The 24,307-nt window shown below is 40.4% G+C and overlaps 1 protein-coding gene across 1 annotated transcript; it reads right to left on the bottom strand.

Annotated features, from left to right (window-relative positions):
- Positions 1 to 20,775: 20,775 nt before the first annotated feature.
- LOC110916809 (polygalacturonase 1 beta-like protein 1) lies at positions 20,776 to 23,015 on the bottom strand. Its single transcript, XM_022161466.2, has 2 exons — positions 22,871 to 23,015; positions 20,776 to 22,774 (listed from the first exon to the last, which is right to left on the bottom strand). Exons 1-2 carry the CDS (start codon positions 22,931 to 22,933, stop codon positions 20,936 to 20,938), a joined length of 1,902 nt encoding a protein of 633 aa, XP_022017158.1. The 5' UTR covers positions 22,934 to 23,015; the 3' UTR covers positions 20,776 to 20,935.
- Positions 23,016 to 24,307: the final 1,292 nt, after the last annotated feature.

Raw genomic sequence — 24,307 nt, 5'->3', positions numbered from 1 at the left:
ATAAACATGTTGGATAAAAGCATTAGATTTGTGTAAAACTTGTAAGACTTGTTTTATTGTGATTTTTTAGTGTTGATCTATACTAGTAGTAGCTCGGATCGTCATCTAACCCGGCTAAGTCATGTCCATGAAACATGACCTAAAGTATGTTTAAGTGTAAAAGGGGTTAAATGGTGAACACTACTACACATTAAGCATGAACTTGTGTAAAGACTATATTTCTTATGAAATAGACTTGCAAACTAGTAGATCTACGGATCTACAAGTGGTATTTTCAAAGGTCCAAGCGTCAAAGAAATCATGTTTTCTAAAACCGGGTTTTACATGAACAAGAGTGATTTTTGTAAACACACAAGTGTGTAGACACTTGTGTAACACAAAGTTTTGACAAAAGAACTATTTTCGTAAATGTTGACAAGAAGTTGTAAAGATGTAACTTCTTTAAAAACGAGACTTTCAAGAAACCGGATTGATTTATACAAAGATCCACTAAAAATAATGGGAAAGTTACTACATATTTTGGATAAACCACAAGTTCATGTATTTTCGCGATTTATACCTATTTTGACTAGTTTGATGGTTTGAATATTGTTCATTGTTGTTTGAATTTTAAAAGAAAATGATACGCTTGAAAGCGTGGCCACCTCCAGTTACAGGGGAAACTCTAGCGAAATTTTTCTAAAAACCTAACACTTGGAAATATGTTCACCACAAGTGTTATAAATATATTTTTAACTTGTTTTCAAAAATATAAATTTCGCCACGATTTTATTTACAACATTTTTAAGTGTTGGAGGTGGGATTTTCACAAAATAAAACCTACTGAAATATATATTTAGAATATATGTTTTTCGTAACAACATTTGTGTGAGATTTTGATGATTATTTTGTGAACTACAAATATTATTTTTAGGGTAAAAATAATGTTACCGAATGTTAATGATTCCAAAATAATTTGAACGCCTTCACCATACATAATTAAGTTACAACGGTATAATTGTTACCACCCGATCTTTATCCGTAACTTACGTATTTACAGAAAATACTCATAAATGTGTATTTTGACAAGGATAATATTTTGGAAAATTATATGTAATAAAATATAATATTTTTGGGAAAAATATTTATATTTTGGAGAAAGAACTAAAATATATTTTAAGTGAGACTTAATAATATATTACGAAAATTCACAAACGCACATGTATTAAAGCCCACATCCTTGGGAAGGAAAATATTTACCAAATAATTACTAAGTGTAATTACGAAATAGTTGTCTAACTATTTCCCAAAGACATTAAACCTTAAGCTAAGGCACGGGCGTCCGTTTAATAGAAGTTAGTACGTGTAGGTCGTCGCACCGCAGATTGATCAGGAGAGTTTCTTGATAGAGACGCACCACTGTGAGTTCATGTCCCCCTTTTCTCTTAACTGTTTTCAGTTTTCTAAACTGCGGGGGTGAAATATATGTTTCTATGATTACAAGTACTTTTTACATGGTATGGTTAGCGTAAGGAGGGTTACTACTTAGATCATGTGAGTGGGTAGGCGCAACTTGAGGCCATTAATCCTCATTGTAGGACCGAGGGACAGTAGCGGTAGATCTATCTGGGTGTAGCGAGCCCAGCCCCAGGCCCAGCATAACGGACCTCGGGGTGACTTTGGGCCCAACGCCAAATCCGCCAGGTTTGAGTCTTCCTACTTGCACTTCACACATATCAATGGCCTTGCAAACCATTGGTGATCTCTTTTTCCTTATTTGCTACATACCAGGATTTTATACATACAAAGGGTTTATTACTCACTTACACATGAACTCGCTCAACAATTTTTGTTGATTTTTTTCCAACTTACATGTATTTCAGGGAATTAAAGATCTGGCGCCGTATGTTACGTTTTCCCGCTGCATAAGAGTTACGAGGTCATCCAAGTTTAAGGGATGCGACTTTTTCCTGGACGAGTCACAATTCTTAAACTGCGTTTATTTCATGTTGATGTTTTGTCTTCTGAACAATGTTTTTATGTTATTAGGTTGTAAGTTCCGTTGCCTGAGTCAACGTCTTAAGACAATGTTGTGTTACTTATGTTTTAAAACATAATTCAATGGATGATCTTGCATGGTTTTATTTTCATATAGCTTTGTTATGATTAAGCTATGGTATTAAGAAGTCACACCAAATTAACCACGCTTCCGCAAAGCCAGGGTGTGACAGCTTGGTATCAGAGCTCTGATCATAGCGAACTAGGATTCCTTCTCGAGTCTAGACTATGATCACTAGGGATCTCACGAAAACATTTTTACACTGCATACCACTTAAGTCCAGATCCAAAACGTTTTTACAAACAATGTTGAGCACATTTTATTTATTATTTATAGGCTCAGTCTGGGAGGCTGAGGCTCGGTCTGGGAGGCCGAGGCTCGGTCTGGGAGACCGAGGTAGTTGTCTAGTGGGACTAGGGAGTCTGTCTGAGAGGCTGGGAGAATTGGCTAGTGGGACTAGGAAGAGCAGTCTGGGAGGCTGGGAGGCTAGTGGGACTAGGAAGAGCAGTCTGGGAGGCTGGGAGGCTAGTGGGACTAGGAAGATCAGTCTGGGAGGCTGGGAGGCTAGTGGGACTAGGAGAACTATTTGATTGCTTAATTGGTGACTAATGTGTTTATCTAATTGTATGATTGATTATTTGTGCATATTTGTGTTTATGATACAGACACCATGGATTCATCAGGCACTGGTGAGTCGGACACTACGGGTCCTATGCCCATCGTATCAGACGACCGAGTATCATCGGAGCATGAGGTACACACTTTGGATGTTACCAGCACGGATGAGGATGATTTTCAGCCCTTCGCGCTACCCGATGTTGTCGCCGAGCCCGCTGATGGCCCTTTTGCCAGGGATTTGCCGCTCGTGGAGATCCCTGCCCCTATACCTCTTGCCGCTGACCCTGTTCTTGATATGCTCCTTGACGCCGACGCTGATGACAACGTCGATTTGTTTGATGACGAGCCCCTGGAGGATGATATTGAGGGCGAGGCCCTTATAGCCAACGGTGGTCTTTTGCTGCTCGCAGATGCTCCAGCTGAGGAGTCACCTGCTCATTCACCCATCCCAGACTCTTTCGAGTCTATGGCCTCTGCACCGTCGCACACTCAGGGTGCGCAGCACTATTCTCATGCCTCAGATCCCGATAGAGCATCATCTTCTGCCCCTGCCCCGAGCTACACCTTTGATCACGACCTTGATGAGGATTCCGACCCTGTCTTTCCACCTGGGTTTGATCCGGACCAGGACCTTGAGTTTATACACCTGGATCAGCCTATGGAGGACCCGGTTGACCCAGTTGACCCCGTTGACCCTGCGTTTGCTGACCACACAGATTTTGAGATGGAGTTCGATGACCCAGAGCCTGCCATGGCCCCCGAGCCGGTAGCCGCTCCTGACCCTGTGTTTGAGCATGACCCTATTCATGCTAGCGTACCCATTGTTGACCCTGTGATTGCTGATCTACCCGTTGATGATCACCCTGTTGATGCTCCACTATTGAAGGGTGATCATGTTGTTGTTGCTGCTCAGGCCGATGCCCCTCTCATCGCTGATGTACCCCCCGAGCTTGATGTTATCGCTCCTCTTCCTGATCCTGTTCCTTTGGAGCCCGATCATGCGCTATTCACGACTCATATTGATCCCCGTTATGCGCACACCCAGAATGGGTGGATTGATGCTGATGATGAGCTCCCACCTTTTCCCCCACATACCACCGATGCACGTCACATGGATTTCCCTTTTTCGTTCGCTCAGTTCACACCTCCAGCACGACCTGGAGAGGGTTCCTCGGCTCATCCCTTTGGACATGTGCCGACATCTGGCCCAGTTATACCACAGTTTCCTTCTGCTATTCCCCCTGTTCCACCATTTTCTGTGCCACCTTTTACCCCAGCGAGTGAGCCATTCCTTTGGACGTCACCACCTATTATGCCACCATCCGACCCCTACCATCCTTTCCATATGGGGTATTCTATTGAGGACATTCTTATGTCGTTTGTTGTCCAGCAGGAGGCACTCACACGGCGTATACAGGAGCTCGAGAGAGCTCAGCCACCGCCGTGCCAGTGTCAGGGTCAGACCCACCCTGCTTCTTCGCAGCCCCCTCGACCGTTGTCACCGGACTCTGCTGCACGCCTTTTGGCACTAGAGCAGCAGGTGGCTTCTTGGTTGCGTTCCCAGAGAGCCATGGAGGAGGACTGGCTCCATTTGCGTCGTTTGTTCTATTCCCATTTTCTCCCTCCTCCACCGCCATCAGTGTAAAGCTCTTTAGTATAGCACGGGTGGACCTTGGTGAGAAGACGGCGATTGCTCTGACCGCACAGCTTTTTTTTGGAGACTGCATTCTGATCCTGACTTTTGTTGACATGTATATGGATGTATTGACACAGATTTGATATATTTTTGGACTGGGGTGATGTAGCCCTTAGTCGTTGATGTTGTATGTTACAGTTATGTACTTGTACACTTTACCATGTGGTCTCGATTTATGGCAATGCAATCGCAGTATTCTCATCATATATGATGTTTGATTGATTGTTTATGTTTTATGACATGGGATGTTGTGTGATGGATATATTTGTAACATGGGATGTTGTGTGATTAATATAATTGTAACATGGGATGTTATGTGATTGGTCTATTTATAACATGAGATGTTATATACTATTACTATCATTATATATGTACGCTTTACTATGGCCTGACCCACGTGAACACGTCGTTTAGAAGATGCCGCCGAGACGTCAAACGCGAATGCCTACCAATGAGGCAGAGCTTCAGCAAGTCATCGCTGCTGCCATCGCACAGTACGCCGCCTCTCAAGGAGGGACTAGTGGAAGTAATTCTGGCAATACTGGCAACAACAATCCGCCTCATGGGTGCACCTACAAGCAGTTTCTAGACTGCAAGCCTGTCAACTTTGATGGCACCGGAGGTGCTGTCACTTTTATTCGTTGGGCCGAGAAGATGGACTCAGTTCTCCGCATGAGCAAGTGTGCTCCAGACCAGCAAGTTACCTACATCTCTGGGCTATTCCTGGACGGAGCCCTGTTCTGGTGGAATTTACAAGTGCAGACACTTGGTGAAGCCGCTGCATACGCAATGACATGGAACGAGCTGAAAGAGCTCATGCGCCGAAAGTATTGCTCTCGCGCTGAAATTCAGAAGTTGGAAACTGAATTTTGGCACCTGAAGATGGAAGGTCCGAAAATCGCAGAGTATGTTCAGAGGTTTCACGACCTGGCACATGTGGTACCTTATATGGTCACACCAGAGTTCAAGCGGGTTGAGCGCTTCATTTGGGGTTTAGCTCCTCAAATCATAAGTATGGTGACTTCTTCAAAGCCGGCAACAATCACTGAGGCAATTGATCTGAGCGTGGCTCTTACTGAGAAGGCTATCCGCCTAAACAAGTTTTCTGATGTTGAGCCAAAGAAGAAGGAGACTCATGTCGAGTCGTCCGGGGGTAACAAAAGAAAGTTCTCAAACTTCAAGCAAGGCACTAGTGGGGTTGATAAGAAAGGAGAGTCAAGCACGCCAGCTCAAGTTACAGCTGGTACTGGAAGGAAAGGAAAGGGATATATGGGTACCCATCCCAAGTGCAACACCTGCCAGCGCCACCATTCTGGCCGATGTGGTTTAAAAGTATGTGAAGCATGTGGAAAAACTGGTCACCCGAAGGATTCTTGGGTTAGCCGCTAGTAAGTTAGATATTCCCTACTCAATAGAATTGGCTAATGGAAAGTTAGTAGAAGCCAATGAAGTTGTCAGAGGTTGTGTAATCGAGTTGGGAGAGCGTGAGTTTGCTTTGGATCTACTACCAGTTCAGCTGGGGAGCTTCGACGTGGTAGTAGGAATGGATTGGTTATTGAGCAACAAGGCTGAGATTGTTTGTCATGAAAAGGTCGTTCGTATCCCAACCGAAGATGGTGAAACAATTGTGGTTCATGGAGAGAAGCGTGATACGCCTTTGAGAATTATCAACTGCCTGAAAGCGCGAAAGTGTTTACCAAAGGGATATGCTGCCTTCCTGGCACACATTGTAGACAAGAAAGCTGCTGAGCCGAAAATCGAAGACATCCCTGTCGTGAGGGAATATCCAGAAGTCTTCCCAGAGGACTTGCCTGGATTGCCACCTCAGAGGCAAGTAGAGTTTCGCATCGATTTAGTTCCAGGCGCCGCGCCTGTGGCTAAGGCACCTTATCGACTTGCCCCGTCTGAGATGCAGGAATTGTCGACACAACTTCAAGAGTTGTTAGACAAGGGATTCATCAGACTAAGCTTCTCACCTTGGGGAGCTCCGGTCCTGTTTGTCAAGAAGAAGGACGGTAGTTTTCGAATGTGTATCGACTACCGGGAGTTGAATAAGCTGACGATCAAGAATAGATACCCTCTGCCAAGAATTGATGATTTATTCGATCAGCTGCAAGGTTCAAGCTTTTACTCGAAGATCGATTTGCGATCTGGATACCATCAGTTAAGGATACAAGAGGAAAGTATCCCTAAGACAGCCTTCAGAACTCGCTGTGGACACTACGAGTTCCTAGTTATGCCGTTTGGGTTGACAAACGCGCCTGCAGTTTTCATGGATTTGATGAACAGAGTTTGCAAGTCGTACCTCGATAAGTTCGTGATTGTGTTTATCGACGACATTTTGATTTACTCAAAGACGAAGGCTGAGCACGAACAGCATCTAAGAGCTATTTTGGAGCTGCTGAAGAAGGAACAGTTGTATGCCAAATTCTCTAAGTGCGAGTTTTGGCTACGTGAAGTCCAATTCCTTGGATATGTAGTAAATGGAGATGGAATTCATGTGGATCCCACCAAGATCGAAGCGATCAAGAATTGGTAGACGCCAAAGACGCCAACCGAGATTCGTCAATTCTTGGGTTTGGCTGGCTACTATCGAAGGTTCATTGAGGATTTTTCAAAGATCGCTCAACCATTGACGCTCCTCACACAAAAAGATAAGAAGTTTGATTGGGGAATCAAACAGGAAGAAGCGTTCCAACTATTGAAAGATAAGCTCTGCAATGCGCCAATCTTAGCACTACCAGAAGGTACCGAGGATTTCGTGGTATACTGTGACGCCTCACGTCAAGGTTTGGGTTGCGTGTTGATGCAACGTCAGAAGGTTATAGCTTACGCATCGCGCCAATTGAAGGTACATGAAAAGAATTATACCACACATGATTTGGAACTAGGCGCAGTGGTATTTGCTTTAAAGATCTGGAGACACTACCTATATGGTACGAAGTGTACCATCTTCACAGATCATAAGAGCCTACAGCACATATTCAACCAGAAGGAGTTGAATATGAGACAAAGACATTGGGTCGAGTTGCTGAACGACTACGACTATGAGATAAAGTATCATCCAGGGAAGGCGAATGTGGTCGCCGACGCCCTAAGCCGAAAAGAAAGGATCAAGCTCATAAGGGTTAGGGCTTTAGAGATGATTATCCAAACAGATCTTTCCTCGAGCATTCGAGCCGGGCAGAAAGAAGCTCTTAAGGAAAGAAACCTTGAAGAAGAATATCTCCGTGGGATGGAGAAGCAATCGGTGCCAAACAAGGAAAGAACGTTATGTTTTGAGAAAAGGATTTGGGTTCCTCTGTTTGGTGGAATGAGGAAAGTCATTTTTTATGAAGCTCACAAATCACGGTACTCTATCCATCCAGGAGCGGATAAGATTTACCAAGATCTTAAGGATTACTATTGGTGGCCTAGGATGAAAGGCGATGTTGCTGTTTATGTGAGCAAGTATTTAACGTGCGCTAAAGTGAACGCGGAATACCAGAAGCCTTCAGGACTTCTACAACAACCTGAGATTCCCAAGTGGAAATCGGAACAAATCTCCATGGATTTAATTACAAAGTTGCCTAGAACGCCAAGAGGTCATGACACTATTTGGCTAATAGTGGACCGATTAACGAAGTCTGCGCACTTCTTACCTATCAGGGAGAAGGATAATACGAGCAAGTTGGCTGAAATTTACATGAGAGAAATCGTCACACGCCATGGGGTACCTCTCTCGATCATCTCTGATAGAGACGGAAGGTTCGTATCAAGGATTTGGCAGTCCTTCCAAGAAGCTTTTGGCTCACAATTGAATCTGAGCACTGCATTTCACCCATAGACCGACGGACAAAGCGAGCGAATGATACAGACTTTGGAAGATATGCTGAGAGCATGTGTTATGCATTTGGGCGGTAGCTGGGATAAGCATTTGCCATTGGTCGAATTTTCATACAACAACAGCTACCACACCAGTATTAGTGCCGCGCCATTTGAAGCTCTATATGGACGCAAGTGCAGGTCACCGCTTTGTTGGTCTGATGCAGGTGATAGACAATTGGTTGGTCCTGATGTGGTCCAGGAAACCACAGATAAGATTGCACAGATCCGAGATCGCATCAAGGCGGCTCGTGATCGTCAGAAATGTTACGCGGACCGAAGAAGGAAACCTCTAGAGTTTGAAGTAGGTGATATGGTTTTGTTAAAGGTATCACCCTGGAAGGGTGTGGCACGCTTCGGGAAGCGTGGAAAGTTGAATTCGCAGTATATTGGTCCGTTCAGAATTCTGGAAAGAATTGGGTTAGTAGCGTACAAGTTGGATTTACCTGCCGAACTGAATGGCGTTCACGATACATTTCATGTATCAAATCTGAAGAAAAGTCCAACTCAAGATACCGTTGTCATTCCCACCGACGAGATTCAGGTTGACGACACGCTCCACTTTGTCGAAGAACCGGTTGAGGTTACGGATTGGAAAGTGAATAAAATGCGCCGGAGCAGTGTCAAGCTCGTCAAGGTTCGATGGAATGCAAGACATGGTCCGGAATACACCTGGGAGCGTGAGGACCGAATGAAAGAGAAATACCCCCACTTATTTCCCAAGAACCCTGCATCTAGAAGTAGAACTTCAAATTTCGGGACGAAATTTTTCTAACGGGGAGAGAATGTGACAACCCTCACCAAATCAGGTATCCGTACGACTTAATTAATAATTAATTACTGCTTAATTACTGTGCTTGCTTGAAATTGTGGATAAAATGCTACCTGAATACTGATACATGAACATACTTGCATTATACTTTACTTGCTGTCAATCTATTATTTATATACAGAACTTTAGTGACAACCATGATGCACCGAAAGCACAGTAGCACAATGAACGGATAACCCATTAAACATGCTGATATAGTCAGCATCAGGCAGACACTGCCTCTAAGGCCTGTATGAGCCCGAGATAGTTTGCTACACTAGTGGAGAATGTAGGGATATGAGGGTTGTAGAACTGCGTCACTAGGTATAAGTTATAGTGACCGGATGTGCCTAAAACGTACTCTAAAAACAAAATTCAGCACTTTAAATAAAAATTCAGCATTTAGCCAACTAATAAAGTGCCAAAACATGAGAAAAAACATTACTAAACACTTTCCAAAGTGTCGGGAATAAGTTGTGTCACTAAAAATAATATTAACGACACTTGAAGCTTTGTTAAGTACTTTAACGGATCACTATCCAACCAAACAACCGGACTATACCCGGAACATAAAAATATTGCCATCAACACTATTTTTCTTTTTCTGAGCTAGTTAGGGTCCCCGAATACCCTAACACTTGCTATAATGCATAACATACTAGTAAATGGTTAACCTCCTAATTATCTAACCAATACTTACCTCTTAGTTGGAAACCAACCATAAGACCCCCCCCCAACCGAATTCGGTCACCATATGGTGACACGTTGTCCTTTGCATGATTATTTTAATCATGGATGTTTAATATCTAGCAAGCATAGTAACCCTTGGGTAATTAAGATGAGGTTTGTCTGTAAGTAACCACCATAACCCATCGTTCTTTCACAACACACAACACACATCAAAACACCACACTAGTCTCTCCTCTCTTGCTCACTTTCGGCCGAAACCCCAAGCACCACCACCATCATTTTTCGATTCCATTCAAGCCATTCCATACATCTACAAGGGTTAAGGATTGCGTATAAGGAACCTCGGTGCACTCGGATTGCGAAGAACCTCGCTACATTGCTTTTATCCACTCGATTTCCGACTAGTTTCTTCCCTAGCCTCGAGCTAGTAGTAAGTGACTCTAAACACCTTCTTGATCTATTCTAAAGTGGTTAAAATGAACTTTGTCGGTTAAAAATCATGAACATACAAGATGACATACTAAAGGTTTACAAAGATGATAAACATGTTGGATAAAAGCATTAGATTTGTGTAAAACTTGTAAGACTTGTTTTATTGTGATTATTTAGTGTTGATCTATACTAGTAGTAGCTTGGATCGTCATCTAACCCGGCTAAGTCATGTCCATGAAACATGACCTAGAGTATGTTTAAGTGTAAAAGGGGTTAAATGGTGAACACTACTACACATTAAGCATGAACTTGTGTAAAGACTATATTTCTTATGAAATAGACTTGCAAACTAGTAGATCTACGGATCTACAAGTGGTATTTTCAAAGGTCCAAGCGTCAAAGAAATCATGTTTTCTAAAACCGGGTTTTACATGAACAAGAGTGATTTTTGTAAACACACAAGTGTGTAGACACTTGTGTAACACAAAGTTTTGACAAAAGAACTATTTTCGTAAATGTTGACAAGAAGTTGTAAAGATGTAACTTCTTTAAAAACGAGACTTTCAAGAAACCGGATTGATTTATACAAAGATCCACTAAAAATAATGGGAAAGTTACTACATATTTTGGATAAACCACAAGTTCATGTATTTTCGCGATTTATACCTATTTTGACTAGTTTGATGGTTTGAATATTGTTCATTGTTGATTGAGAAATTGTTGTTTGAATTTTAAAAGAAAATGATACTCTTGAAAGCGTGGCCACCTCCAGTTACAGGGGAAACTCTGGCGAAATTTTTCTAAAAACCTAACACTTGGAAATATGTTCACCACAAGTGTTATAAATATATTTTTAACTTGTTTTCAAAAATATAAATTTCGCCACGATTTTATTTACAACATTTTTAAGTGTCGAAGGTGGGATTTTCACAACATTTGTGTGAGATTTTGATGATTATTTTGTGAACTACAAATATTATTTTTAGGGTAAAAATAATGTTACCGAATGTTAATGATTCCAAAATAATTTGAACGCCTTCACCATAAATAATTAAGTTACAACGGTATAATTGGTACCACCCGATCTTTATCCGTAACTTACGTATTTTCAGAAAATACTCATAAATGTGTATTTTGACAAGGATATTATTTTGGAAAATTATATGTAATAAAATATAATATTTTTGGAAAATATTTATATTTTGGAGAAAGAACTAAAATATATTTTAAGTGAGACTTAATAATATATTACGAAAATTCACAAACGCACATGTATTAAAGCCCCCATCCTTGGGAAGGAAAATATTTACCAAATAATTACTAAGTGTAATTACGAAATAGTTGTCTAACTATTTCCCAAAGACATTAAACCTTAAGCTAAGGCACGGCCGTCCGTCTAATAGAAGTTAGTACGTGTAGGTCGTCGCACAGCAGATTGATCAGGAGATTTTCTTGTTAGAGACGCACCACTGTGAGTTCATGTCCCCATTTTCTCTTAACTGTTTTCAGTTTTCTAAACTGCGGGGGTGAAATACATGTTTCTATGATTACAAGTACTTTTTACATGGTATGGTTAGCGTAAGGAGGGTTACTACTTAGATCATGTGAGTGGGTAGGCGCAACTTGAGGCCATTAATCCTCATTGTAGGACCGAGGTACAGTAGCGGTAGATCTATCTGGGTGTAGCGAGCCCAGCTCCAGGCCCAGCATAACGGACCTCGGGGTGACTTTGTGCCCAACGCCAAATCCGCTAGGTTTGAGTCTTCCTACTTGCACTTCACACATATCAATGGCCTTGCAAACCATTGGTGATCTCTTTTTCCTTATTTGCTACATACCAGGATTTTATACATACAAAGGTTTTATTACTCACTTACACATGAACTCGCTCAACAATTTTTGTTGATTTTTTTTCCAACCTACATGTATTTCAGGGAATTAAAGATCTGGCGCGGTATGTTACGTTTTCTCGCTGCATAAGAGTTACGAGGTCATCCAAGTTTAAGGGATGTGACTTTCTCCTGGACGAGTCACAATTCTTAAACTGCGTTTATTTCATGTTGATGTTTGTGTCTTCTGAACAATGTTTTTATGTTATTAGGTTGTAAGTTCCGTTGCCTGAGTCAACGCCTTAAGACAATGTTGTGTTACTTATGTTTTAAAACATAATTCAATGGATGATCTTGCATGGTTTTATTTTCATATAGCTTTGTTATGATTAAGCTATGGTATTAAGAAGTCACACCAAATTAACCACGCTTCTGCAAAGCCAGGGTGTGACAAAACCACATTCCATTCTCGGTTTTCGCCTTTCACGCGATTAAACCGTAATTATCCTTCGAAACTGACCGGTCTAAGCTAAGGCTAAATTAAAGACCCGTTAGGATTCTAATAGGTTGTTATAAACCTTCGTTCCAGAATAGGAGACCAGTAAAAGATACTTGCATTTGTTTGTTGAGGTTATTACTTGCTCAGGTAAATACTTTTAACTTATTTTCCGTTATACGGGCTTGGGTTACGGTATATAAAATTCCGCTTGGTCGGGCAATTGACCCTAACTCATTAGTAGTTGGGTATTATCAATGTGACCCGTTTAAAAATTTTTTTTTGTTGGCTTTACGCCTTTGGGAGCTTAATGACCATGTCCCGGATATCTCTGGCATCATTTTACGAAATGGCCACGACCTTGACACGCGGGTGTAGGCGTACACCCGACAATGTGTCTATATTTATAAAGGTATAACCATTGGTTTTCCCGCCACGGCTTTATGCTATGTGGCGTGTCTATTAACCTTAAACCCGGCACGACCCGGGCAACTGAACGCATAGTGAACATGTAATTCTTTTACAAGATTTAATTGATTAATTATCCCAAGTTATAAAGAGTTTGTGCCTTGTGCATTCAAATCAATTTTAATAAACCTTTTACAAAAGTGTCGGTTGAATGTATTTACCAGTGTAAACTGACGTATTTTCCCCAAAAAGATTAAATGCAGGTTCTACACGAAATAGGCTGGCCACTCCTTAGCATCGTTAGAGTCTCGCAAGCTTGGGATGCTACTATCTATTGAACAATATTTCTATTTTATTTTGATCCCCTGTGGATTTATTTCGACTACATGTGATACTTGGATATTACATTCGATGGTTAAAATATATCTATCTTTATGCTTCCGTTGTGCAATTAAATATTGTGTAGTTAGACTATATTGTTGCCAACTACGTCACGGTAATCCCCCACCGGGCCCACCGGTGAATCATGTGGAAATCGGGGTGTGACACTATCGGTTTTGAGTGCATTGAGTGTAAAAGAGTTGAAGGAAAGTTAGAAACCATCTTTCAATCCTTTTCAACACAATTATGTTCAGATCTGCGCGAGATCTTTGTTTATTCATGTGGAAATCGTTCAGATCTAAGTTGTTCTTGGTGGATTGAAGCTAAAACATGAAGTTCATAAGAACCCCATGATGACATCATCCTAGAACACCTTAAATCTAGTGATTTCATGGTTAAAAGTTAAGATTTAAAATATAGAAAGGTGAAGGAGTGCGTGTAGATCATAGAAGTACAAGATTTAGGTTGAAAACTTTCAAGAATTGCGAGAAATCGAGAGAAAGAGGCTTGAGAGCGGCTGGGTCGAGTGAGAGGAGCTGTCACATCAAATGATGTGACAGTTGGTGTATTTATAGGGTTTCCCAAAAAGGAAAGTGCACACGATCGGGTGGGTCACCGATCGGATGACTGTCCGATCAGGTGGCAATCCGATCGGATGGCCATCCGATCGAGTTGTCACTCGATCGAGTGGCTCTGACGACTGAGTTTCGGCATTTCATTTCGTGGGCTGAGTTGTGCGATGCGTTAAGCGACGCAATAGAGTTATCCATTAATCCAAACTACTATATCTAACATACAATCATCCTAATTCACTTGCGTTTAGCGTTTGCGATTCGATTGCGATAGAGTTGCAATTGCGTCTCGATTAATCACCACGATAATAACATAAATAAACACGCACAAGTAACAAATAAAAGGCACACACACGTAAAACAATATCCAGAACGCATAACTCGAGTTGCGAATGCGATTGCGATGCGATAAGCGAATAAGCGATAAAACATGCGATAAACAACGATTAAACCCCGATTATTAATAAGTACTCCACATAACACAACTAATGCGATAACATAAATAGATTATCTACAAGTCAAAGAAGTTAAAACAAGAGTTGAGCAAGGAGTGACAGATCGCAATGAGCAATCTTTTCTTCCTTTGACTTCAATCTTGACTTTGACTTTGACTTTCGAAACACGGGGTGTTACAAAATCATAGCTCAATACTCGAGGTGCAGGCGAGGCTCACACCTGAGTTGCAGGTATTTGCATTTGCGGTGCTGTTGTACAAGTTTGTGCACAAAGTTGTGCATAAATGGCATTTAAAGCACCTTGAGATTTGACATACCACAAGACTGGAGTTTCGCCGGGAGGTAGTATTGAGCTAATCGGAACTTCTGGTTGAACTCCTGGATTGACAGGATTATTCACATGATTATTATCATGATGAACAACATTATCACCGGAAAATTCTTCCTCCACGTGTCCGTCAGTACGAGAAAGACAAGCAAAGTTGCCTCTGATCTCAGACCGAGGACCTTGTGGATGATTTGACAGGATTTCTGTCATGAAAACAGAAAAGAAAGAAATCAAATGAGAAGATGAAATCAGAAAAGAAGTAATCGGTGGGCGCCAATGAAGAAGCACCAGATCTAAAATGACCGGAATCAATCTAGATCCGAGGACATGGTTTCTGCATAAAAATGGTTAATCTCATCGTCGATGACTGTTGGATAATTCTTCTCCTGAATCACTGCAAAACAGACAACGCTGTCAGCCTCGCCACGGGGAGAATGGGGGTTCTCTTCGTGACCACCCTCCGGCATGAGAATAAGTACAGTGATTGAAGAAGACGAAGTAGTAAAGAGTGAAAGTATGTGAAAGTGAATGAATAACTTGTACCTTAAGTCCCTTATTTATAGCTGAAGGTTTTGGCGCCTAAAATTTAACAGAGAGTTAACGGAATCTTCTTTTTTGTCTGCGGTTATTTCCCCATCCATGCACACGGATCGTGGGTTGATCGATGGCTGGGGAGATGCCACCTGGAAAGTGATTTAAACTAGATCTGCATGTTAATTATACCATCATCATGAAATTAGATGAGTGTTCAAGATGATGCCACGTCATATTTGGTTACAACCGAATGAGGCCTTGCGCGATTGTTATTTAATGCTTCTAGAAGATCTACAGCTGTGAACTTTTGATCATTTGCCACGTGTCCAGTTGGTTATAAGAGAAAAGATTCATTTTGCTCAATTCCTTATTTCTCCATGCGCGCGGATATGTTTGGGACTTGACTTTAGTCATTATCTTCAAGGTTAACTGTATCCTTGCGCGGCCCGCGCAAGGGTGTTAAATGAATATTAGTCTTCTCTTATCTCCGACACATGGTCGTTAAGAATTGATCCTCCCAAATCTGTTTAGATCGATCGCGCAGGGCGTGCAAGATCTGCTTAAGATGATCCTAGAGCATAATGATGGTATGGTCCTCTGCGCTGGCGCAAGGTTTTTGGGACCATACCCCTTCAGTCACCTATGCAAGTGTATTGTAATATAATAGCAAATACTCATACTACATCTTATATCGATTTAGGTTTTTGATTATAAATTATTCAAAATTAAATATTTGTTATTATTCTTATTATTGTAATTATTATTTCTTATTAATATTTTTTATTTTTATTTAAGTTTAATATAAAATCAATGAGACCAAAAAAAGAGCTATACAACTCGTATAGGTTCATACTTGTCGTACAGTTTATTATATGACCTGTATAGTACTATACTACTCGTATAGTTTTATCCATATACAACTCGTACAACGCTAGTGCTATACGGGTCATATCGCTAAATTTTGCACATGATACTCAACAGTTGATCAGTCTTTTTGAAAGGAATCTATACGACTCGTATAGTATTATACGATTTGAATAGCCCAATCGTTAGATAACGTTTCCGTTAGATAACGTTTGACGCCACTAATAGTGATGTCCAAATATCCAATGTTGGTATGTAGTTAACTCAAGCCATAGAAAATCAACGTAATTTATTCTGAATTTTATGTATATAAGTTTACATAACTTTTACAAGATATCTGTTTTGAGTTTGACATTTATGACAGATGATCACATAATAATCTTTGTTTTTATAACTTACCACTCAACATACATGCTTGAATTAAATATGTTTTAGGTATATTCATCTTAAAGTTGTGATGGTTGTTTCTGACTTTTTGGTTTAATATGTCCAAAAGTAGTTTGTATATATTAATTAGAGTAAATTGTTATTTTAGTCGTGATATGGTTTGAATAAAATTGTCACTTTAGTCTAAACAGTTTTTTTCTTGTCATTTTAGTCCAAATAATTTATGTTCTGCCATTCTAGTCCATGACTTTTATCATTTTTTGTCATTCTCATCTAACCCACTAACTTCATTAAAAAAATTAGTTAACTTAGGTGAATTTTGGTCAAACCATATTTTTCTTTCTTTTTTTGTAGGTGTGATGGTATGGGAATGATATTGTGCCGGTTTACAGTGAAGATGATGGCGGTGATTGTTGGTTTTACGATGATGGCGGTGGTGTTGGTTGATGATGTGGGTGGCGGAAAAGTGGCTGATGGTGGTGGAAATGGTGGGTGGTGATGGTGGTGGGGGTGGGTGGGTGGTGACGGTGCAGGCAGGTGATGGCGATGATAGAAGGTTGTGATGGGGTGGGTGGTGGGAGTTGGTGGTGGATGAAAATGGCAAAAATGACAAAAATCGGAGACTAAAATGTCAGAAAACAAAATTATTTGGACTAAAATGGCAAGAGAAAAACCATTTGGACTAAAATGACAATTTTACTCAAATCTCATGAACTAAAATGGCAATTTATTCTGTTAATTACTTACAACCTTTACGAACCCTACGATACTATTTCTTAGTAGGTTCTTTAAGGTTATTTATGGTTTGGTTTGGTTATCATAACACCCCATCATCTCCTAGGATAAGTAAGGTGGGGGTTGGTTAAACTAGTAGCTTTACTAGTGTAAGGGTTAAGTTTGTTTGAGGATGTTGTTGACCTTAAGATTTGTGGTTGAGTTTTGATTGGTTGGGACATTTATTTATTTTTTTAATTAAGAAAAAATTATGACATGGTTAGGTACCAGCAGTGTTTACTAGCTAATGAGTAGTTGAGCCAAATTTGTCATGACGAATATTAGTTGGTCGAGGCTAGGGTTAATGCTCTTGAGTTCCCCTTCTTTCCTGAACCAAAGAAGGTTAAGAGGGTCTATGATTGTGAGAATTAGTTGTCTTAGTTTTCTAAGTTAAAAATTAAGAGTTATACCTTTAATTTATAGCAGGAAGAAAAAAAACATTCGATAATCTCCAACTAAAAAGTTCTAGGTACATCGTGGTTACCTACAATTTTGAAAACCAATAAAGCCAATCAAAGGCTGTGTTACGTTGGGTTAACTCACCATAGGTTTATTTTATTTTTATATATATATTTTTTTAAAATGATTAAACTTGTATTGCATACCATGAGGATTGAACCCATGACTTTCATTTATTCTACACCTTATCTAATTCACTAACTTCATTGGACTATTCCAGTCGATATTTATTTTGTTTTAGTTTTACATTAAATTTTTGTTTTTGAAAGGTAAAAAATTTTATAAACAGCAGCCTGGCAAAAAAGCCACCAGGACCACCCCCAACTCAGAACATATACAACGGGGACTTACACCATTCTAACCAATCTAGATTACAGTGCTTCGATCTATTTTTTAACAAAAAAAAAACGAGAGACCTAACCTCCCTAAATATGTCTTCCCAACTGCTATCCTTATTAGAAAAACACTTGGTGTTCCTCGCTTTCCAAATACACCAGCAAGCAACAAAAATAAGACCCTTAATCACCTCTTTATAATTTTTATCACCACGACATACCTTGTGATGCTCCATAAGGTCACCAAAAGAAAAAGCATAGATGGAAGGGATATCAGCCCATGCGACAAGCCGGTTCCACACCCTCAATGATCTCTCACACGCGGTAAAAAGGTGATCAATCGATTCAACAGCTTCTCCGCAAAGCACACGCTCGTCCGAATCCACCCGAACGTTACGCCTAACAAGGGCCTGTCTCGTAGGGATGCAATCAAGTATCGATCTCCAAACGAAAATAAGACACTTCTTGGGCACCCACTCACACTTGGGAAATGGAACAAAACCTTCCCTCACCTGATCTTTCGTGGCTAAATTTTCACCGAGGCAATGGAGAAAGACCCATCAGCCGTAAGAGACCAAACCCATCTATCCCCCACTTGAGCGAACCTAACATTTGAAAGGAAACTAGCCGCATCAGCCAGCTTTTCCACAGCCGCTGGGGAGCTCGGCAGAACCGACCAGCACCAATGCAACCGCATCGAGTCATCTTCGACATAAACCCGCTCACAAACCCGGCAACCCTTATACTTCTCGAGCTGAAACAAATCAGGCCATTTATACATTTACGGAACGTCCCCGAGCCAACAGTCGATCCAGAAACGTATACTCGTTCCGTTACCCAACACTCCGTTAATGAAATTGTTGATTCTTTTGCCGTTGACCATGAACTTAGATTCCATCCTCGAGATATTCTTCCAAACATCCGTGCTATTCGATTTAGCCGGCACCACTGACCACCTACTATTCTTCTCGTGACAAGCCCGAATAACTCTTCTCCATAGGCCCTCTTCTTCCGTCCTATACCCCCAAACCCACTTAGATAGAAGCGCGTCGTTGACCAATCTAAGTTTCCAAATACCAAGACCTCCAAATTTTTTCAGGAACGCCACTTTATCCCAAACCACCCAATGCATCTTTTTTACCTCCTCCGAACCCCCCAAAAGGAAGTTCTTCATCAAGGACTCCAATTTTTCCACTACCTTGACCGGCACCTTAAAAATCGAAAAAAAGTAGATAGGGAGACTTTCAAGGACGGCTTTAATAAGCACCACCCGGCCACCAATCAACAACGACTTCGACTTCCAAGTGGCCAACCTATTACGGAAAACCGCCACAACCGGGTCCCAATTGTTGACTCTATTCATGTTCGCCCCCAAAGGGATTCCTAAATATTTGAACGGCGCGGAGCCACGGCGACAACCCACCACCGACACCATGTTCTCGATCTCCTCCTCTCCAACTCCAACTCCAAATAAATTAGACTTATGAAAATTAATTTTCAGCCCTGAACACCCGAAAAATACCCAGAGAATTCTAGCCACCATCTTTATGTTATGTTCAGACCACTCACCTACCAAAAGAGCGTCGTCAGCGTAAAGAAGGTGAGAAATGACCGGCCCTTCATTAGGGAGACTAATCCCTTTCAAATGACCCAAACTGCAAGCTTTAGACACAATATTCGAAAAGGCTTCCATAACAATGAGGAACAAAAATGGCGAAAGCGGATCCCCTTGACGAAGTATAGATCATATACGAAGTGTTATCAAAATTGTTTACATAATTAATTTATTTAAATAAATAAAGCATCTAGAAGACTAGAAGATTAAAAACTTTTGGGTACTTTCTCACACGTTTATTTTCATCTAAATATTCAAATATTACTCATGTAATCCGTATCAATAAAATACCATCCACATTGTCTCCCTTCCCCCAAATAATTAAATGTTACTCGCAAATCAACAAAACACAATACACACTGCATCCTTTAAACCTCTCAAAACATAAAACAAAACTTGTTTGATTGGCATGCATTAAACGTTTCAAAATTTAAAACATAAAATGTTTGTTTGACATGCAATTTCGATAGCCGCTAATGCAAAAACAACCTTAATTGTCGACGACACACATCTTATATTCGTTCATCCGAAACACAAATATGTTTATTTGACATCTTGAGTCGTGGGATACTAGGATAGGAAGTGTGATGTGTAGATCGAGGAACCACTTGGTTGGCATGCTTGGCCACAAAAGGACAATTCTAAATCATATGACTTTTGTTACAAGATCCTTCTCGTGACAAGTGATAAGAGTATGACATGCTGTATCATATATTACATATATATCTTTAAATGTCTTTTTTAGTATCTCTTCTTAATTATTCGAGTCTAGCTGCTTACTTGTCCGTGGCTTTTAATGCTATCTCTATGTCGTTGATAAAATCAAACGTATTTTTTTAAAAATAAGTCGCAAGGTTCATTTCTCCATAGGATTATCAATTTAGAGGCTGTTCCGCAACTTCTTAATGATCAAGTGCTAAACCAGTAAAAGATCTTAACCATTAAGAACCAGTAATACTTAACCATTCAGAGTCAAATGTCTGACAAATTCAGATTAAAGGTTTTAACTATTCAGAGGTCAGTTAATCCTTAACCATTCAGATGCAAATGTCTGAACCATTCAGATGCAAATGTCTGAACCATTCAGACATCTGCTCATGAAACAAAAAGTCTCAACCATTAAGTGTTGAATCAGTAAAAGGTCTGAACCATTAAGAGTCCCACTAACAACTAAACAAACACCCCCTAGTTTACATTAAAGTGCATATAATGATAAAATTGTGAGTAGAATAGTGTGAGACTGTCACATTATATTACAAAATCCTCGACAACAATGGGGTTATAAACTCTCAAGACCACATCATTAATATGTCTTTATATTATAGGAAAAAAAGGCACACAATTGGTCTTCAATCTGCGATGGTCCATGTCATGTCATTCTCAAATATCCAATGGCAAACTTCAATGTGACCCGGACCCGACCCAAGTGCCACGAAAGCACCATGCCCTGGGCTCCATGATGACGTGTCTATATGACATATGGCAACACCATTGTTCATCTTTGTCTTGCTAGACACATCAAGTATCTCCGCCATGTAGACCCTCACTTTCGGAACAGAATGACAGTAATACAATAGGTACGGGTAAAGGCTTTGATGGCACGACACTGACTTCGTGAGTTTCCCACCGTTGACCCCTTTGACTTCCCCAATCATTACCTCTTTCTTTGATCCTCTAACATTCTCCGTGGTCCTAGCCACCACATCATGACCCAAAACCGAAACCGCAAAATCGATCATGTCCTCAATCGAGCCAACGCACCGCTTGGTCTCACCCGGGCTTGGTGCCCGCTCACATTCTGAGAGTGTGTTGGTTAACACACTCTCCAGAACAGAGTGGTCTTGAGCCCCAAAAACTTCCTTCACGTCAAACAGTTTGTCACTGGAAAAAGGTAGTTTTGACGTGATGGCTCGGGGCAGAAAAGACCGTTTAGGATTTTTGTCAACAATGTCGGGCATCATCATCACTGTCCCTTTCTTTAACATTCTCTCTCTAAAGAACTTGCCCGGTTCAATCCATTTATTTACGAAACTGCCATCGACCTTTACGGAACCTTCATTTGAGCCCGGCTTTGTGTATTGTCCAAAAGTAACCCCGGTTTTGGTATACTCTTTGAACGTGGTATTCAACCCATATATACTAAAATCCGTACTTTGACCCGTGGACCCTTTACCGTATTCTCTAAATGAGTCGGATCCCGGGTTAAAAGTTTTCCCATAATTGACAAAACCCGTCTTACCCAAACTTGACTTCCTACCATACGACACAAACGTATCGGTACCTGTGTTTGCCCCGTCCCGATAACTCACAAAACTATCCGACCCGCCATTTCCTCCACCACCACCATACGCTCTAAAATCGGTTCTTGGGTTATTCGCGTTAGACGTATACGCTTTAAAACTATCATTCACACCATTACCAAACTCACTATAGTGCGAAAAAGTGGACCCCACCACATTCGACGAGCCACCATACCCGGTAAATCCCACTGGAACACCGTTCCCATTCTTCGCGTAGTTCGAGAACAGTTCGGTCCCCGAGTTCGCGTCATCGGCATAACTATTAAACATCATGGGATGGTTGTTTCCGTCGGCCGAGTACAACGCGAACCGGAGATCGGGCACATTGACACTCGGCATGTACGCGGCGAACTCACCGTCTCCGCCGGTGGCACCGGTGGCATAGCTGGTGAAGTTGGAGGTAGCCACATTGGCATTAGTGGCATACGAGGTGAACCCTTCACGGTGGCTGGTGGACCCACCGCTGTATTTAGTAAAACCACTAGATGCAAAGTTGGTGTTCTCCGAGTAGTTTTTGAAGGTGTCGGCACCGCCTATGCTGGCGGCGCCGTAGCTGTTGAAGCTTTTGCCGTCGTAAACGGCAAAGTTGGCGTCTTTTGGGTGACCGGAATTAATGGCGGTTGAACCGGAGAAGCAGAATAAACCGGCGGAAGAACAGAAGGAAGAAAGGTGGGATGAAAGAGAGTGGTTTGAGGCTAGTTTTGTAAATAATGAGAATTCTAAGGGTTGAAGTGGAGAAGCTTTGGATAAAATAAAATACGGGATGGGTAGTTTATTGGGGATTTGTGTCTTCCAATAACGAATTATGGAAGATTTAGGAGAAAATGGGTTTCTTGGTGTTCTTAAGGTGTCGGCAGCAACGACATTGGTCGTTTCGGGTAATGAAACCTGCATGGATTTGATTGGTTAGGATGATGAGTAATATAGCATAGAACATGTTGTTAAGGTAAAAGACATATGAAGAAGGCAATGTGTAGAACTTACATTGAAGGATGAGAGGAATAAGAACAAGAAGTAGCAGAATGTGAGTTTGACTGTTGTGTCCATCTTGATCTGTCTTTGTGTGTGTGGAAGGTGGTGTTTTGAGTGGAGGTGAGATTTATTGAGGGGTGTGGAATCCTATAAATTAAGGTGTTTTTTTTAACGGTCAACAGATTCAATTCCGAACATTTTCAGGGTATTCACTGGACTAAACGGAGTACTTCGAAAGTAACCCGAGCCCATCACCAATTCCGGGGAAAACCCAATAACCCACCCGTCCGTAGACACGTGTTTGAAATAACCGGTAAAACTCGTTTGCCTCAAGGATCGAACCTACTTTTCCTGGGTCTCTTATCATTGTCCACCAGTATGTCGCTCTGCACTAAATGATTGTTAAACCTATTTTCTAAGAGAAATACAATTCTTTCACCACTTATTCTAGATATCATTGCAATAAATTAAGATGTTTGATCACTGTTTTTGTTTCTAGAACTTGTATGGATCGGTTGGATCGAAAACAAGATATATAATTGGTCCAGTTTTAATTTTAATTATTTGAATTGTATTCATTTGAACCGGTAGAACGATCTATTGGAAAGAATTTCAAAAGAATAAAACAATAAAAAGGCAAGCAATTATATATTGTTTTTCTTCTTCCCATACATCATTCACTGGTCTATTTACTTTTTTAAACTATATATTTTATTTATTTAAACCTTTAAATTCTATTAATAATATAAATCAATAAAAGAGAAGAATTATTTTCATATTTTGTTTTAAATTTGTTATATGTTTATATTTTAAACTTTTAAATAATTTATGAAGTAGACCGGTTTCACGGGCTATCTCATTATGAAAATATTTTGTTTTGGATTATAAAATCATAAAATTAGCCATTTGTTTGAAACTGTTTGTATACTTGGTCATATAATATCAATTTCAAGTGTATAGTCAAATGAGAAAATCATCCATCTAAACCCCAAATATTTTCATTATAAGCGTGAATCTTAAATACATGATATGGTGCTATCGATTCCTCTATTATAAATCCTTGATAATATGAAAATGACTAATCCATGAGAAAAACTAGATAACTGACTCTTATCATGTATCATGACTAAATGAATGATTTATTTACAATATATTGGTGATTCTCTCTATTCTGAACCACGGTCGTAAAAGTTGTTAGACACTTCCCAATTGATTAGGGGATTGAGAGTACTCGAATTATATGGAGAGTACTTAAGGAGTACTCAGACATATTAAATTATAAGAAGTTATTTTTCGAGAAATAATATATATGTCAAACATCATAAGTTACTAATGTTTATAACAAAATACGTGAATATCAATATAAATAAAAAAGATAAATGTTAAAATAGTAAATTATTTCAAATATTGATATTCATTCCTGTAAAAATGATATTTATTTTTTAATAT

The sequence above is a fragment of the Helianthus annuus genome, chromosome 8 (assembly GCF_002127325.2).
Source record: "Helianthus annuus cultivar XRQ/B chromosome 8, HanXRQr2.0-SUNRISE, whole genome shotgun sequence".
Classification (NCBI taxonomy): Eukaryota; Viridiplantae; Streptophyta; class Magnoliopsida; order Asterales; family Asteraceae; genus Helianthus; species Helianthus annuus.
The sequence above is the reverse complement of the archived record's forward strand: the minus strand, read 5'-3'. Positions and strand labels throughout refer to the sequence as shown.